Below are 19,776 nucleotides of genomic sequence, written 5' to 3' on the forward strand. Positions count from 1 at the left end.
AGGTGAACGTGTGAAGGTGAACGTGTGAAGGTGAACGTGTGAAGGCGAACGTGTGAAGGCGAACGTGTGAAGGCGAACGTGTGAAGGTGAACGTGTGAAGGTGAAGGCGAACGTGTGAAGGCGAACGTGTGAAGGTGAACGTGTGAAGGCGAACGTGTGAAGGTGAACGTGTGAAGGTGAACGTGTGAAGGCGAACGTGTGAAGGCGAACGTGTGAAGGTGAACGTGTGAAGGTGAACGTGTGAAGGTGAACGTGTGAAGGTGAACGTGTGAAGGCGAACGTGTGAAGGTGAACGTGTGAAGGTGAACGTGTGAAGGCGAACGTGTGAAGGTGAACGTGTGAAGGCGAACGTGTGAAGGTGAACGTGTGAAGGTGAACGTGTACGTGTGAAGGTGAACGTGTGAAGGTGAACGTGTGAAGGTGAACGTGTGAAGGTGAACGTGTGAAGGCGAACGTGTGAAGGTGAAGGTGTGAAGGTGAACGTGTGAAGGTGAACGTGTGAAGGTGAACGTGTGAAGGCGAACGTGTGAAGGTGAAGGTGAACGTGTGAAGGCGAACGTTTGAAGGTGAACGTGTGAAGGTGAACGTGTGAAGGTGAAGGTGAACGTGTGAAGGCGAACGTGTGAAGGTGAAGGTGAACGTGTGAAGGCGAACGTGTGAAGGTGAAGGCGAACGTGTGAAGGCGAACGTGTGAAGGCGAACGTGTGAAGGCGAACGTGTGAAGGTGAAGGCGAACGTGTGAAGGTGAACGTGTGAAGGTGAACGTGTGAAGGTGAACGTGTGAAGGTGAAGGCGAACGTGTGAAGGCGAACGTGTGAAGGCGAACGTGTGAAGGTGAACGTGTGAAGGTGAACGTGTGAAGGTGAAGGCGAACGTGTGAAGGTGAACGTGTGAAGGTGAACGTGTGAAGGTGAAGGCGAACGTGTGAAGGTGAACGTGTGAAGGTGAACGTGTGAAGGCGAACGTGTGAAGGTGAAGGCGAACGTGTGAAGGCGAACGTGTGAAGGCGAACGTGTGAAGGTGAAGGCGAACGTGTGAAGGTGAACGTGTGAAGGTGAACGTGTGAAGGCGAACGTGTGAAGGTGAAGGCGAACGTGTGAAGGCGAACGTGTGAAGGCGAACGTGTGAAGGTGAACGTGTGAAGGTGAACGTGTGAAGGTGAACGTGTGAAGGTGAAGGTGAACGTGTGAAGGCGAACGTGTGAAGGTGAAGGCGAACGTGTGAAGGCGAACGTGTGAAGGTGAACGTGTGAAGGCGAACGTGTGAAGGTGAACGTGTGAAGGTGAACGTGTGAAGGCGAACGTGTGAAGGCGAACGTGTGAAGGCGAACGTGTGAAGGCGAACGTGTGAAGGCGAACGTGTGAAGGCGAACGTGTGAAGGCGAACGTGTGAAGGCGAACGTGTGAAGGCGAACGTGTGAAGGCGAACGTGTGAAGGCGAACGTGTGAAGGCGAACGTGTGAAGGCGAACGTGTGAAGGCGAACGTGTGAAGGCGAACGTGTGAAGGCGAACGTGTGAAGGCGAACGTGTGAAGGCGAACGTGTGAAGGTGAACGTGTGAAGGTGAACGTGTGAAGGTGAACGTGTGAAGGTGAACGTGTGAAGGTGAACGTGTGAAGGTGAACGTGTGAAGGCGAACGTGTGAAGGCGAACGTGTGAAGGCGAACGTGTGAAGGCGAACGTGTGAAGGCGAACGTGTGAAGGTGAACGTGTGAAGGCGAACGTGTGAAGGTGAACGTGTGAAGGTGAACGTGTGAAGGTGAACGTGTGAAGGTGAACGTGTGAAGGTGAACGTGTGAAGGCGAACGTGTGAAGGTGAACGTGTGAAGGTGAACGTGTGAAGGTGAAGGCGAACGTGTGAAGGCGAACGTGTGAAGGTGAACGTGTGAAGGTGAACGTGTGAAGGTGAACGTGTGAAGGCGAACGTGTGAAGGTGAACGTGTGAAGGTGAACGTGTGAAGGTGAACGTGTGAAGGTGAACGTGTGAAGGTGAACGTGTGAAGGCGAACGTGTGAAGGCGAACGTGTGAAGGCGAACGTGTGAAGGCGAACGTGTGAAGGTGAACGTGTGAAGGTGAACGTGTGAAGGTGAACGTGTGAAGGCGAACGTGTGAAGGCGAACGTGTGAAGGTGAACGTGTGAAGGCGAACGTGTGAAGGCGAACGTGTGAAGGTGAACGTGTGAAGGTGAACGTGTGAAGGCGAACGTGTGAAGGCGAACGTGTGAAGGTGAACGTGTGAAGGTGAACGTGTGAAGGCGAACGTGTGAAGGTGAACGTGTGAAGGTGAACGTGTGAAGGTGAACGTGTGAAGGTGAACGTGTGAAGGCGAACGTGTGAAGGCGAACGTGTGAAGGTGAACGTGTGAAGGCGAACGTGTGAAGGCGAACGTGTGAAGGCGAACGTGTGAAGGCGAACGTGTGAAGGTGAACGTGTGAAGGCGAAGGTGTGAAGGTGAACGTGTGAAGGTGAACGTGTGAAGGTGAACGTGTGAAGGCGAAGGTGTGAAGGTGAACGTGTGAAGGTGAACGTGTGAAGGTGAACGTGTGAAGGTGAAGGTGTGAAGGTGAACGTGTGAAGGTGAACGTGTGAAGGTGAACGTGTGAAGGTGAAGGTGTGAAGGTGAACGTGTGAAGGTGAACGTGTGAAGGCGAAGGTGTGAAGGTGAACGTGTGAAGGTGAACGTGTGAAGGCGAAGGTGTGAAGGTGAACGTGTGAAGGTGAACGTGTGAAGGCGAAGGTGTGAAGGTGAACGTGTGAAGGTGAACGTGTGAAGGCGAAGGTGTGAAGGTGAACGTGTGAAGGTGAACGTGTGAAGGCGAAGGTGTGAAGGTGAACGTGTGAAGGTGAAGGTGTGAAGGTGAACGTGTGAAGGTGAACGTGTGAAGGCGAACGTGTGAAGGCGAACGCGTGAAGGTGAACGTGTGAAGGTGAACGTGTGAAGGTGAACGTGTGAAGGTGAACGTGTGAAGGCGAACGTGTGAAGGCGAACGTGTGAAGGTGAACGTGTGAAGGTGAACGTGTGAAGGTGAACGTGTGAAGGTGAACGTGTGAAGGTGAACGTGTGAAGGCGAACGTGTGAAGGTGAACGTGTGAAGGTGAACGTGTGAAGGTGAACGTGTGACTGATGATCTACAGCAGCTCACCTGAGTCATACACCTACACCAGGAATGACCATATAAGGAGGTGAAGAAGATCCTGTCCACCTGTCAATCACAAACGAACAGAGAAGCAGAGATTATTATTATGGCTGAAGTCAATATATATATATATATATATATATATGTATATATACATTTTGTATCATTGTTCAAGGTCAAGAGTGCAGGTGACAGATGTCAATCATCCTAACATCGCTGTCATATCAGTTGATAAATAAAAATCCTCACAGACGATCGAAGCTAAAGAGGAATTTGAAGTTTATTATTAATTTTCCACGAAACCTTCGTAACTTAAAGAAACTCAAGAGCCGCTCAGAAGCTCCAGCGTCTCCTGAGACTTTAGACTCTGATGCTGATGAAGAACCAGAAACTTCTGGATCGACTTCTGGCTTCAGCTGCTGCGCTGCGTTACGGCCTCGTGCCGTCGATGATTTGATTGTCACACTTATGGTCGACAGGATGAGTTATCGATCCAAACGCTGATATTAATTTAGATGAAACTATTGTTCTTCATGTCAGTAGAAACGTTTGTTTCTTTCATGTTTATCTAGTTTTTCTTTATCTTCAGCGTCTCCTGAGATCACGGGACACAAGCGCAGCGAGAACAAGAACGAGGGTCAGCGAGCCGTCCTGCACTGCAAGTCCGTGGGCTTCCCTCACCCCGTCTGGACCTGGAGGAAGATGGAGAACGGAGTATTCAGGGTGAGTCCTTCTACACCCACTTCCTCTCAGTGTGGAGCAGAGCAACAGTTTCAAGGACTTGCTTCTCACGCCTCAGAGATCTTCTTAAAACGTGAAGGATCCGTTTCTGGACTGAGATGATCTTTACTTTGTGGCCGTATTCGTCTAAAGGACAATTGACTCGACATTCCAAAGTTCTAAACCAAATTGGAGCCTCAGTGAAACATCTAAGCAGCCTTTTCAAGAAGTCTTTTAGCAGCTTCTTGCAGCCTCAGGGTCTCGTCCTGTGGAGCCTCCTGTGGTGTCTTCAAGGGTTCTTGTGACCCTGAAACGAATCCGAAAGAGAAGATGAAACATGATGTTCTTGGATGAGCTCATTTGAATATTAAATGCTGGTATTTAAAATGGTTTTGTTTGTTCAAGTTCAAGTCAAGGACTCATCGTGACCTTAACATAAAGATCTTTCTTTGAAATCGATCCATCATGTCAGGCCAGTGAAGACGAGTCGACCAATGAGAGCTTCGTAGGATCCTGTGTTGAAGTGTCAAGGTTGAAGGACCTGACGTGGCTTGTCTTCATCACTTCTCCAGGATATCGACAACAGCTCCGGACGTTTCTTCATCAGCAGCAGAGACAACTTCACGGAGCTGAGCATCGTCAAGCTGGACATCAACCTGGATCCTGGCGAGTATCAGTGCAACGCCACCAACATGATGGGCACCAGCGAGCAGCGCTCCGTGCTGAGGGTCCGCAGCCACCTGGCCCCCCTGTGGCCCCTGCTGGGGGTCTTGGCCGAGATCATCATCCTGGTCGTCATCATCGTGGTCTATGAGAAGCGCAAGACGCCGGAGGATCTTCAGGACGGTGAGTCATGAAGGTTTGATGTTTAACCTCTTGTTGATGATCTGAACAGAGTCATGTGACCAAAGTTTTATCTTGATTTGTAAACAAATACACAAAGAACAGAGAATCACAGTCATAACATTCCAACACTAGTATCAACTCTGGTGTCATTAAACATCAACTAGTATCAACTCTGGTGTCATTAAACATCAACTAGTATCAACTCTGGTGTCATTAAACATCAACTAGTATCAACTCTGGTGTCATTAAACATCAACTAGTATCAACTCTGGTGTCATTAAACATCAACTAGTATCAACTCTGGTGTCATTAAACATCAACTAGTATCAACTCTGGTGTCATTAAACATCAACTAGTATCAACTCTGGTGTCATTAAACATCAACTAGTATCAACTCTGGTGTCATTAAACATCAACTAGTATCAACTCTGGTGTCATTAAACATCAACTAGTATCAACTCTGTTGTCATTAAACATCAACTAGTATCAACTCTGGTGTCATTAAACATCAACTAGTATCAACTCTGGTGTCATTAAACCTCAACTATTATCAACTCTGGTGTCATTAAACATCAACTAGTATAAACTCTGGTGTCATTAAACATCAACTAGTATCAACTCTGGTGTCATTAAACATCAACTAGTATCAACTCTGGTGTCATTAAACATCAACTAGTATCAACTCTGGTGTCATTAAACATCAACTAGTATCAACTCTGGTGTCATTAAACATCAACTAGTATCAACTCTGGTGTCATTAAACATCAACTAGTATCGACTCTGGTGTCATTAAACATCAACTAGTATCAACTCTGGTGTCATTAAACATCAACTAGTATCGACTCTGGTGTCATTAAACATCAACTAGTATCAACTCTGGTGTCATTAAACATCAACTAGTATCAACTCTGGTGTCATTAAACATCAACTAGTATCAACTCTGTTGTCATTAAACATCAACTACTATCAACTCTGGTGTCATTAAACATCAACTAGTATCAACTCTGGTGTCATTAAACCTCAACTATTATCAACTCTGTTGTCATTAAACATCAACTAGTATCAACTCTGGTGTCATTAAACATCAACTAGTATCAACTCTGGTGTCATTAAACCTCAACTAGTATCGACTCTGGTGTCATTAAACATCAACTAGTATCGACTCTGGTGTCATTAAACATCAACTAGTATCGACTCTGGTGTCATTAAACATCAACTAGTATCAACTCTGGTGTCATTAAACATCAACTAGTATCAACTCTGGTGTCATTAAACATCAACTAGTATCAACTCTGGTGTCATTAAACACCAACTAGTATCAACTCTGGTGTCATTAAACATCAACTAGTATCAAATCTGGTGTCATTAAACATCAACTAGTATCAACTCTGGTGTCATTAAACATCAACTAGTATCAACTCTGGTGTCATTAAACATCAACTAGTATCAACTCTGGTGTCATTAAACATCAACTAGTATCAACTCTGTTGTCATTAAACATCAACTAGTATCAACTCTGGTGTCATTAAACATCAACTAGTATCAACTCTGGTGTCATTAAACATCAACTAGTATAAACTCTGGTGTCATTAAACATCAACTAGTATCAACTCTGGTGTCATTAAACATCAACTAGTATCAACTCTGGTGTCATTAAACATCAACTAGTATCAACTCTGGTGTCATTAAACATCAACTAGTATCAACTCTGTTGTCATTAAACATCAACTAGTATCAACTCTGGTGTCATTAAACATCAACTAGTATCAACTCTGGTGTCATTAAACCTCAACTATTATCAACTCTGGTGTCATTAAACATCAACTAGTATAAACTCTGGTGTCATTAAACATCAACTAGTATCAACTCTGGTGTCATTAAACATCAACTAGTATCAACTCTGGTGCCATTAAACATCAACTAGTATCAACTCTGGTGTCATTAAACATCAACTAGTATCAACTCTGGTGTCATTAAACATCAACTAGTATCAACTCTGGTGTCATTAAACATCAACTAGTATCGACTCTGGTGTCATTAAACATCAACTAGTATCAACTCTGGTGTCATTAAACATCAACTAGTATCAACTCTGGTGTCATTAAACATCAACTAGTATCAACTCTGGTGTCATTAAACATCAACTAGTATCAACTCTGGTGTCATTAAACATCAACTAGTATCAACTCTGTTGTCATTAAACATCAACTAGTATCAACTCTGGTGTCATTAAACATCAACTAGTATCAACTCTGGTGTCATTAAACCTCAACTATTATCAACTCTGTTGTTATTAAACATCAACTAGTATCAACTCTGGTGTCATTAAACATCAACTAGTATCAACTCTGGTGTCATTAAACCTCAACTAGTATCGACTCTGGTGTCATTAAACATCAACTAGTATCGACTCTGGTGTCATTAAACATCAACTAGTATCGACTCTGGTGTCATTAAACATCAACTAGTATCAACTCTGGTGTCATTAAACATCAACTAGTATCAACTCTGGTGTCATTAAACATCAACTAGTATCAACTCTGGTCTCATTAAACACCAACTAGTATCAACTCTGGTGTCATTAAACATCAACTAGTATCAAATCTGGTGTCATTAAACATCAACTAGTATCAACTCTGGTGTCATTAAACATCAACTAGTATCAACTCTGGTGTCATTAAACATCAACTAGTATCAACTCTGGTGTCATTAAACATCAACTAGTATCAACTCTGTTGTCATTAAACATCAACTAGTATCAACTCTGGTGTCATTAAACATCAACTAGTATCAACTCTGGTGTCATTAAACATCAACTAGTATCAACTCTGGTGTCATTAAACATCAACTAGTATCAACTCTGGTGTCATTAAACATCAACTAGTATCAACTCTGGTGTCATTAAACATCAACTAGTATCAACTCTGGTGTCATTAAACATCAACTAGTATCAACTCTGGTGTCATTAAACATCAACTAGTATCAACTCTGTCAGAACATCAGGAAGCCGTGAATCATTTTAAGTTGAAAGAGATTCAAGGAAGAAAAAGTAATGAATATACAAAAAATGACAAATACATGAAGAAACTATAACCTGAGTTTAAACTACAGCAGAGACGTGAACAATTACAACCGACTTTTATTTGAAGTTTCTTTTACTGCTGAAGCCAGTGTGGTCACCTGACACCTGGTCACCTGACACCTGGTCACCTGACACCTGCTCACCTGACACCTGCTCACCAGACTCGTGGTCACCTGACACTGAAGCCTTGAATACTTCAGTCGACCTGGACTCGCAGTAGTTCGAGCCCGTTTGACTGTTTTATTCATTGTTGAAGATACTGAACGTTTGCTGACCTGCAGTCAAACATATAAATATTCTTTGAACATCAACAATGAAAACTGTTTCTAGAACTTGTTCATGAAAATATCCAACAATTCATCCAAATTGTTGAATAAAAACATGAGTTCAAGGTCAATTATTAGATTATTTTATTATTATATTTTAACTTAAACCTCACTATAAACCAATGAAGAAAAATGGGAAGCACACAAAAGAAATGCAATCTTATTAGAATATATATATATATATATATATATATATATATATATATATATATATATATATATATATATATACTGTATATAAATAAAAGGACTTTAAATCAGTTGGAATATAAAAGCATGAATAGTAATAGTGCAATAACACGTAAAATCAAATCTTGTGATTTATTTCTGTCTCTTAATCTTTTCTTTGCAAACCAACCTGACGCTGGTGAGTCTTTGATGCATGAACTATTGAAACTTTACTTCAAACATATGAAACACAAACTTCACTATTTGCTCCATATTTTTACACATAAATAGTTTAAATTATGATCGACTTCTTTCCCTCGATAAACTCTTTATTTCCTTCTGCAACACAGTAACGATACATCAAGACTAGTCAAGACTAGTTACTTGTTAACTATTAACAAAAGAGTCGTCGACGTCACTGAAGTACGAATGTAAACGTCACACTTTGAATAATAACTATAAAGAAACTTCTTTTTGACATTTTTAACTTTTAGACTTCATAGTATTGTGATACTTCAGCATGTACTCATTTGTTTTTGTTCACAGCATGTTTTTTTCTGCACTTTTCTGCCTCTTTGTCAAATATAACTGAGTGAAGATCATGTGATTCAATTTTTCACTCTTTTTCCTGCAGATGACGAACCAGTCGGACCAGCGTGAGTTTTTTTAATCAAGATTAGAATAAAAGTCACGCCTGAGAAATACTGTTTATTTAAGTCAATGAACAGAATATTTGTTTATATTGTTTAAATGAAGTTTTCTTGACAGTAAAAAACAGACTAAAGTGAAACGATGGGAATAATAAGACTTTTATGAAAATATAAAATAATGTTATGTGACTTTTTGTCGTTTGGTTTTATAAAGGATTTGGTTTATGGATAAAACCAGTCGAGTAGTTAAAGATATTTTCCTCGAATATACGACGAGATAATAGTAAGATTGTGTTTTTATGACGGACAATAGTTTAATCGTCTTTTCATCCGCATTAAAAAATGTAACACAGTAGTGTTAGTGATGAAAAATGTTCAGTGACCACATGTTCATTGAAGGTCCGGAGCTTGACCTCTGACCTCTGAACTTTGACTTGCAGGAAAACCAACTCTACCAACAACCACAAGGACAAGAACCTCCGGCAGAGGAACACGAACTGAGTCACGTGTTCAGTGAGTACAAAAGAAGATGTTTAACTCAGTAGTGACGCCTGGTGTTAGAAAGCTGTACTGCAAGTATCAGTATCTTGGATCTCAGGAGATCCTCTTCAAAAAATTGGGTTTCAAGTTCACATCAGACGATAGTTTCATAAAAACAAGAACAAGAACAAAGAGCAAGTATTAAGAACAAGATCAAAGATAAATAACAAAGAAAAAGGATAAAAAGATTAAGAAAGAATCATCTTTTCGCTTCTGCCCCCAAACTCAAACATTCTAATAACACAAGGAAAGGGTTAGTCCCTGAGTCTATGAGTGTTGCATCATGGGAGGAGCGTTGGTGCTCCATGTGTTCACTGATGACAGTGTTGCATCATGGGAGGAGCATTGGTGCTCTATGTGTTCACTGATGACAGTGTTGAGAGGATGATGATCATGATGACAGTAGTTTGTTCAGTGATGTCACCAGTGAGTCCAGCTTCAACCTCAGAGCTCCTGATCAACCTGTTGACCTGTTGACCTGTTGACCTGTTGACCTGTTGACCTCCTCTTGGACACATTCCCAACACACCACAGCATAGAACACTGTCCACCACACTGGTGAACATACAGAGGATCTTCCTGCAGATGTTCAATGATCCTCCTCAGAAAGTTCATCTCAAGTCCAGCTTGAGGGAAACATCTAGTTTTGAAGGTTCTTCATGTACCTGTGAGAACTCAGGTTTCCTCCCGCAGCCCTGAACATACAGAGGTCAATTTGAGTGTTTGACCGCTGTGGCCCCGGGGAACTGGGACTTCATCTTGTACAGAGAAAGAATTCAAACGCTTGTGAAGATGTTCTCACAGAGAAGTCACATGTCATGAAGGTCCTGCAGTGGTCAGTGCTGCAGCCTCACAACAAGAAGGCTGAGAACTCTGGTTTCCTCCTTAAAAACTCCCAGAGTTTGGTCAAAGTCAAGGTCAAGTTGCATGAGCAAGAGTTTCCTCGACGTTTGTCGACACTGGACTTGAATGAAGATGAAGAAGATCTTTTGATGAAGAAACTAAAGATTTGATGTGTTTCAGGTTCTCGATCGTTGACCCTCGTGTTGAAGGTCGTCGAGGGACGAGGCATGACTTTAACTTCATGATCCACATTGTTGCTGCATGTTCTGCTGCTTCTGACGTCCTTGAGCTACGCATGCAAGACTCGACCTTCTGTTCCACAGAAAAGGCTTATTTTCCTGAAGCTTGATGTAGATTCTTGGATGTTCTAGAAGATATAATATTAATAATAATATCATTGTACAGTTTTATCTTCTGGCACCATTTTACAATCTCAGTAATTTAATGAGATCATTATAAATAAAGATATATATATATATATATATATATATATATATATATATATATATATATACATCTGTGTGTGTATAACAAGGGCTTTGCAATGTCCTCTTAATCATGACTGTATGAACGACATCAGGATAAGAATATATTACGATTTGACTCATCATGACTCGAACCTATGCAAGAATCAAGTCATGAATCATTTTTTATTTCTCTGACAAAAGCTTTAAACTTGTGAAGATCATGTAAGAATCATTTTTATCAATAAAACTGAAACATTTCTTGACTCACGTGGACTCATTTTGTTGGAAACAGCGCCACCTTGTGTGTGACATCTGTGGTGAAAACATTTCTCTGAATCTATGTGATATCAAGAGATTAGATTAAAATGAAACTTTGACAACAACACAGTTAACTTAACTTTAGAGTTTTAGCTGCATTTTTAAATGGATGACGAATCAAGATTGATCTGTACATCTGTTTTATATATATATATATATATATATAAATAAATATAAATATCTCTGTTATATATATATAAATGTCTCTGTTATATATATATATATAAATATAAATATCTCTGTTTTATATATATATATATAAATGTCTCTGTTATATATATATATATATATATATATATATATATAAATATAAATATCTCTGTTATAGATGATTCATTGATTGAATTGAATAAGTGGTTTACGAAGAATAATAATATCCATGAGTTTGTAAAAATGTTGACGTGATCTTCTTTTACATTAGACCCTCCAGGTCATAAATCAACTGGTCAGACAAGATGAAAGGTGAAGGTAATTAAGTAAGTAAGTTATTTTTATTTGTACAGCGCTTTTCCAGACCAGGGTCACAAAGAACTTCAAAATAATACTCAATAAAGTATATACTTTAAAGATCAAGATAAAACTGAGAACACAACAGGAGTTCCAGAAAATCAAGGAAAAGCCTGAACAAATAGAAACATCTTAAGATGTTTCTTGAAGGAGTCAGTAGATCATCAAACACAGATGTTTCTTGAAGGAGTCAGTAGATCATCAAACACATGTTTCTTGAAGGAGTCAGTAGATCATCAAACACAGATGTTTCTTGAAGGAGTAAGTAGATCATAAAGCGCAAAGAGAGAGAAGCTTAGGAGCAACAGACTGGAAGGATTTCTCTCCTCTGGTCCTGAACCGTGTGCGAGGAACCATCTGTAGATTCTGATCCACAGACCTCAGAGCCCGAGATGGGATGGAAGGCTGGATCAGATAATGAAGGTCTGACCATGAATAGATCTGAAAGTAAGAACCAGAATTTTAAAGTTGATCCTGAAAGAAACTGGAAGCCAGTGAAGAGTTTTAAGGATCGGAGAAATGTGAGTTCTTCTACTAGAGCGGCTCAGAGTTCTGAATCAACTGCAGGCGAGACAGATCCTTCTTGTTAAGACATGAAAACAAACTGTTACAATAGTCCAGACGAGAAGAAACAAACGCATGTAGTACAAGATCCAGATCATGTTCCGACAACATATTCATAAGTTTAGAGATTTTTCTCAGTTGAAGGAAATAGTTTCTGGTCAGTTTTCTACAGTGTTGAACAAGAGACATGTCTTTATCAAATACAACACCCAGGTTTCTCAGGCTCAGTTTGACAGAATGACTTAAGTCACTCAAGTACTGACTCAACCCTGAACTTTATCATCAACAATCACCAGAGTTTCAGTTTTGTCCACATTTAGCTTCAAAGTGTTTTCACTCATTGTTTGATTTCTAGCAACAATTGACTAAGTTCAGCCTCTGGGGCTCAGTTGGATCAAAAGAGCAGTAGAGCTGGATGTCATCAGCAAACATGTGATAATAAACATCTGGAAATCTCTGAATGATTTTACCGAGGGGAATCAAGTACAGCAAAAACAATAAAGGACCCAGAACAGAACCTTGAGGGACTCCACACAACAGATCTGCCGATTCAGACCTCATTTGATTGGCAGATACACTAAAACTGCCCAGAAAGGTAAGATGAGAACCATTCTAACACAGACCCAGACAGTCTTCATCCCTCAGTCTTCTTAGCAGGATCTGGTTCAACTGTGTGAAAGGCTGAGGAGTCAGCCGACATCCTGATGTCACTGGACACTTTCAGTAAAACTGTCTCCGTAGAGTGATGTTTACGGAAGCCAGACTGAAACTTCTCATGGATGTCGCTCTGATCCAGGAACAGCTGCTCAGACACAACCATGTCCAAGATCTTGGACAAGAAAGGGAGCTTAGAAATAGGCCTGAAATTACTGAGGTCAGTTGGATCTAAGTCTGGCTTTTTGAGCAGAGACTCCACAATGGCATATTTAAATGCATTGGGAAAAAACCCTGTGGAAAGGGAGAGGTTCACCATATTGGTAACCCAGGGGCCAATTACATCAAATACTTTGAAAAAAAGCCTACAAGGTAGGACATCATCTGAGCAAGAGAAGGGTTTCATCTTGTTCACTAGTGCCGAAATATGACCCAAAGATTCAGCAGTGAAGGAAGACCAAGAGGAGGAGAGGGGCTCAGAGACAGTATGATTTATTTTAAGTTATTATTAAAATGGTGAAGGTGGTGCTAAAAGTGATTAAATATTATTTATTTTAAGTTATTATTAAAATAGTGAAGGTGGTGCTAAAAGTCATTACATATTTATTTTAAGTTATTATTAAAATAGTGAAGGTGGTGCTAAAAGTGATTAAATATTTATTTTAAGTTATTATTAAAATAGTGAAGGTGGTGCTTAAAGTGATTAAATATTTATTTGAAGTTATTATTAAAATGGTGAAGGTGCTAAAAGTGATTATTATTCAAAGTTATTATTCAAGCTGCATTATCTGCAGGATTATGGTTGAGTGGAGATGAAAAGTCAAACGTCCATTAAATGACAAACATTCATCAGCGACGCAGGATTAAGAAGCAGATGAATCATCTCTAAATGTTCTACAGTCAAGGTTCAGATTCTTTCATAGAAAAAAACTATTGGTTGTTTTTCTTTCTCCACTGTTTCATTTTCACTGATGACAACTAACGACGGCCCCATCTTGTGGTGACGTCACAACATTACGACCACTTGAAAAACAATGGCAGGAATATCAGCAAAATATTTCTACCGCCTGTGTTTGTACAGAATACTACAATAATATAAAGAGAATAATAGTAATAATTGTAATAACTCGAAAAACAATACAACAGTTGATAATAAAGACCTTGAAGAGAAATCAATAAAATCCAGACAAACAAGAGGTAAAACGGAAAATATCATTGATTTATCTATTATTATTATGATTATTATTATTATTATTATTGTTATTATTATTATTATTATTATTATGATTATTATTATTATTATTATTATTATTGTTATTATTATTATTATTATTATTATTATTATTATTATTATTATTATTATTATTATTATTATTATTATTATTATTATTATTATGTCTTCTTCAGTCTCTTTGTGTGTTCAGACAGTGTTACTCTAATTTTGTAACTATGTAATATATTTACAATCTTTATGTAACCCCTTCAAATCGTTCACGCTTCAAAAGGAGGAAGTCCACACAATTCAGGCTTGCAGATCTCTTTACTGTTGAAACAGACAATACACATGAAGTGATGCTCTTGACGCACACACAGCTCCTGCATCTCTAAAAACACAAAACACAAACAAAACAAATAGAGCCAGAACTTAATATAAAAAGTAATAAACACACAAAGCGAAAACAAAATACAAACACTACTAAACAGAACAACAATTTGGACGAACTTCAATCTATACCAAAACATACATTTATACTATTTTAATATTAATTAATTACAAGTTATTATTCATAAATAATTTAATTTTTGAATGAACATGAATGGCCTTCACTCCTTGGAAGATGCAATAAAGAAGTTCCTGTGAACACAATAAATGTTTTTTTTGTGTAGAACATAATAGTGAGTGTTGATCCAAACAGTGTTCAAAGTTCAAGTGTGTGTTGTTCTGCTGTGTGTTGTGTGTGTTGTTCTGCTGTGTGTTGTGTGTGTTGTTCTGCTGTGTGTTGTGTGTGTTGCAACATCCATGGCAACACAATATTTATTTGTTTGTTGTGATCTAAAGCTACATATTCAAACCACGGAAGTTAAACGACGCGAGATCTGCTGATCGAACATGTGAGGAAATTCTTCTAGTTTTTATATGAATTCAACCAGTGACTGGATTTAGTTTCATCACAGATTTATCACATCTGTTGAAACATATAATAATATAATAATGACTAGTATAATAATATAATAATGACACGTATAATAATATAAGAATGACACGTGTAATAATGTAACAATGTAACAATGACATGTATAATAATATAATAATGACACATGTAATAATAACACGTATAATAATATAATAATGACACGTATAATAATATAATAATGACACATGTAATAATGTAATAATGACACGTATAATAATATAATAATGACACGTGTAATAATATAATAATGACACGTGTAATAATGTAATAATGACACGTATAATAATATAATAATGACACGTGTAATAATATAATAATGACACGTGTAATAATATAATAATGACACTTATAATAATATAATAATCACACGTATAATAATATAATAATCACACGTATAATAATATAACAATGACACGTATAATAATATAATAATGACACGTGTAATAATATAATAATGACACGTATAATAATATAACAATGACACGTATAATAATATAACAATGACACGTATAATGATATAACAATGACACGTATAATAATATAATAATGACACGTATAATAATATAATAATGACACGTATAATAATATAATAATGACACGTATAATAATATAACAATGACACGTATAATAATATAATAATGACACGTGTAATAATGTAATAATAACACGTATAATAATATAATAATGACACGTATAATAATATAACAATGACACGTATAATAATATAATAATGACACATAATAATATAATAATGACACGTATAATAATATAATAATGACACGTGTAATAATATAATAATGACACATAATAATATAATAATGACAAATATAATAATGACATGTATAATAATATAATAATGACATGTATAATAATATAATAATGACACGTGTAATAATATAATAATGACATGTATAATAATATAAAAATGACACATAATAATATAATAATGACATGTATAATAATATAATAATGACACATAATAATATAATAATGACACATAATAATATAATAATGACACGTGTAATAATGTAATAATGACACGTATAATAATATAATAATGACACGTGTAATAATGTAACAATGACATGTATAATAATATAATAATGACACATGTAATAATAACACGTATAATAATATAATAATGACACGTATAATAATATAACAATGACATGTATAATAATATAATAATGACACATAATGATATAATAATGACACATAATAATATAATAATAACAAATATAATAATGACACGTATAATAATATGATAATGACACATAATAATATAATAATGACACGTATAATAATATAATAATGACACATAATAATATAATAATGACATGTATAATGATATAATAATGACACATATAATTATATAATAATGACACATAATAATAGGCCTCCTGTAAGTAGAGCAAGTTCCTATGATCCGTTAAAACCAGAAAGGGTACCTCTGAGCCCTCCAGCCAATGCCTCCACTCCTGAAGTGCAGCCACCACCGCCAGGAGCTCCCGGTTGCCAATGTCATAGTTCCGCTCCGCTGGGGACAGCTTCCGGGAATAAAAAGCACAGGGATGCACCTTGTCGTCCTTGGCGCACCTCTGAGACAGCACTGCCCCTATGCGGGTGTCCGAAGCGTCCACCTCCACGATGAACTGACAGACTGGGTCAGGGTGTCGTAGGATAGGCGCAGAGGAGAACAGCAGCGCAGCCGGTTGAAGGAGTCCTCCGCCTCGGAGGACCAGGTGAAAGCACTCTTAGTGGAGGTAAGCTGGGTTAGTGGAGCGGCAACCTGGCTATAACCCCAAATGAACCTACGATAAATGTTAGCAAAACACAAGAACTGTTGCAATTGCTTGCGGCTAACAGGCACCGGCCATTGGGACACTGCCTCCACCTTCATGGGATCTGGCCGCAGCTGACCCTGCCCTAGAATAAAACCCAGAAAACTCACGGTGGAAACTCCGAACTCACACTTCTCTGCCTTGACAAAAAGTCTGTTCTCTAATAGCCGTTGGAGAACGCGGCGGACATGGCTGAGGTGTTCATCATGGGAACTGGAAAAGATCAAAATGTCGTCAAGATAAACATACACAAAATCCTTTAAGAAGTCCCCTAAGACCTCATTAATGAGTCTCTGGAAAACCGCTGGCGCATTGGTCAGGCCAAACGGCATGACCAGATACTCGAAGTGTCCTAGGGGGGTCTTAAAAGCCGTCTTCCACTCATCGCCCTCTCTAACACGAACCAAGTGATACGCACTTCGAAGGTCCAGTTTTGTGAAGATCATGGCCTTGTTCAGAGGATCAAAGGATGGGTCTATGAGTGGGAGGGGATAACGATTCTTGACGGTTATGCTGTTTAACCCCCGGTAGTCTATACAGGGTCTCAGGGACTTGTCCTTCTTACTAATAAAAAAGAACCCTGCACCAAGAGGCGAAGAAGAGGGGCGAATTAAACCGGCGGTCAGTGACTCCCCGATATAAGTGTCGAGGGCCTGACGCTCAGGACGAGAAACCTTGTACAGTCGACTACAGGGAAGTGGAGAACCAGGAAGTAGGTCGATGGTGCAGTCATAAGGACGGTGCGGTGGTAGGGATAGCGCCCTCTCCTTGCTAAAAACCTCACCCAAACTGTGATACTCCGGAGGAACGGAGGAAAGATCAGGAGGGGGAGAAATGGGAAGTGGAGGACGAGAGGTAGTGGGTGCAGACCGGAGACACTGTGAATGACAATGAGGACTCCAACCAAGTACCGTTGAGTTCACCCAGTCAAAGTGAGGATTATGGATACGAAGCCAGGGGAGACCGAGAACTATAGGAGAAGAGGGAGATGAAATGAGAAGAAAACAAATGACCTCAGAGTGGTTACCCGAAATAGTGAGGGAAAGGGGAGTGGTCTGGTGAGTCACGTCGAGGAGCGGTCGGCCTCTATGGCGCAGACCGGGCGGGGAACATCCAGTCTAACCAGGGGAATGTTAAGGGAAAGGGCGAAGTCTCGGTAAATGAAGTTGTCGTCAGCGCCAGAGTCGATCAGAACAACCTCAGCAGTCGAAGTCATGTCAACAGTCAATAGTCCAGGTAGAGTGATCCGGTGAGTGGGGTCATGAGAAGAGCGGGTGTGTCCCACCCGAGCACTAACCTTAGGACGACTTGGGCAGACACGTAGTAGGTGACCAGGCTCGCCACAGTACAAACACAATCCCCTCGTGAGCCTGTGGGAGCGCTGTTCGGGAGACAAACGTGTACGACCCAGCTGCATCAGCTCGTCGGGTGGCGGCGTCGGAGTCGCAGGAGTCAACTGAGGAGCTGGTCGGTCAAAGATGGAAAAAGGAGGAGAGAAAACGTCCTTGCCACGTTCCCTGCGGCGTTCCCTCAACCTATTATCGATTTTGATAGCTAGGCTGATAAGAGCCTCTAACCCCTCTGGTTCATCCCGTGTGGCGAGTTGATCCCTGACGGAGCTACTTAACCCCTGGGTAAACACGGTTATAAGTGCGGGCTCATTCCAACCACTCTCGGCGGCTAATATACGGAAATCTACAGAGTAATGCCCCACAGACTCATCTCCCTGTCTTAACCTAAGTAACTTGCGAGAGGACACAGCGGGAGAGCGATGTGGCAGGTCGAAAACCCGGCGCATCTCGTCAGTAAAACCCTCATAATTAGCTAGAGCCGGAGAGTTAGACTCCCACAGAGAAGTAGCCCAGTTCGCTGCTCTACCCCGGAGGAGATTTATCAGATACGCGATCTGGGCGCGACCCGTGGAAAACGAGGAGGGCTGCTGGCTAAACACTAACTGGATCTGGAGCAAAAAACGTGCACAACCACCCACTTCCCCACTATAATGTTCCGGCGTGGGTATTGTGGGTTCGCGTAGAGCCGGCAGTCTTTCAGGTTGAGCAGGAGCGGAGACAGTCGGCGCGCGCACAGAGGCTGCGGCGGCTGCAACAGGTGCGGGAGGGGCCAAACGAAGAGTCAGCTCACCCACGGCGGCTGACAGCTGGACGAGCGCGGCGTGACTGTCCCGTGTCACCTCCTCGAGAGAACAAAGTCTGGTTCCTTGAGACCCGAGGGCTCGGCGGAGCTCCTTGACTTCCGCTGGGTCCATCTGGTGGCCAGAGTATTCTTATTCTTAAATCGCTGACAACGTTAGGGGTCTTCACAAGACGGTACATATGAATGCGAGCGCGGAGCGAGATCGGAGATGCCAACCTGGTCAAGAAACTGAATACTCTGGCGAGTTCTTCCGGGTAGAGATGCTCCTTATCTGTGGGAAGAACCCGCCATTCAATCATCCCCAGCCGCGCACCTGCCAGCGTCTGTCAAGACAAAACAGAGGACACGTACCAAAACGGAAACACAACTTCAAAATAAAACAGGATGGAACATAAACATGACAATGAAGAGGTAAAGGGGTGGAGTGATGAAAGAGTGAAGAGGTCATTGGATGAAAAGGTAAAGGGTGGAGTGATGAAGGGATGAAGTGATGAAGGGATGGAGTGATGGAGTGATGGAGTGATGAAGGGATGGAGTGATGAAGGGCTGAGTGATGAAGTGATGAAGTGATGAAGTGATGAAGGGATGGAGTGATGGAGTGATGAAGGGATGGAGTGATGGAGTGATGAAGGGATGGAGTGATGGAGTAATGAAGGGATGAGTGATGAAGTGATGAAGTGGTGAAGGGATGGAGTGATGAAGTGATGGAGTGATGAAGGGATGCAGTGATGAAGGGATGGAGTGATGGAGTGATGAAGGGATGGA

General features: G+C 40.4%; 1 protein-coding gene across 1 annotated transcript in view; it reads left to right on the plus strand.

Moving 5' to 3' along the window:
* Positions 1-11,045, plus strand: part of LOC148074558 (neuroplastin-like) — a 29,216-nt gene extending 18,171 nt beyond the window's left edge. The window contains exons 5-9 of the mRNA XM_087798294.1: positions 3,726-3,859; positions 4,429-4,702; positions 8,913-8,934; positions 9,369-9,441; positions 10,492-11,045. Coding sequence (XP_087654420.1) covers positions 3,726-3,859; positions 4,429-4,702; positions 8,913-8,934; positions 9,369-9,429 — 491 coding nt within the window. The 3' untranslated portion in view covers positions 9,430-9,441; positions 10,492-11,045. The remainder of the gene's footprint in view (positions 1-3,725; positions 3,860-4,428; positions 4,703-8,912; positions 8,935-9,368; positions 9,442-10,491) is intronic.
* The last annotated feature ends 8,731 nt before the right edge of the window (positions 11,046-19,776 follow it).

The sequence above is a fragment of the Callionymus lyra genome, chromosome 8 (genome assembly GCF_982586985.1).
Source record: "Callionymus lyra chromosome 8, fCalLyr1.hap1.1, whole genome shotgun sequence".
Lineage (NCBI taxonomy): Eukaryota > Metazoa > Chordata > Actinopteri > Syngnathiformes > Callionymidae > Callionymus > Callionymus lyra.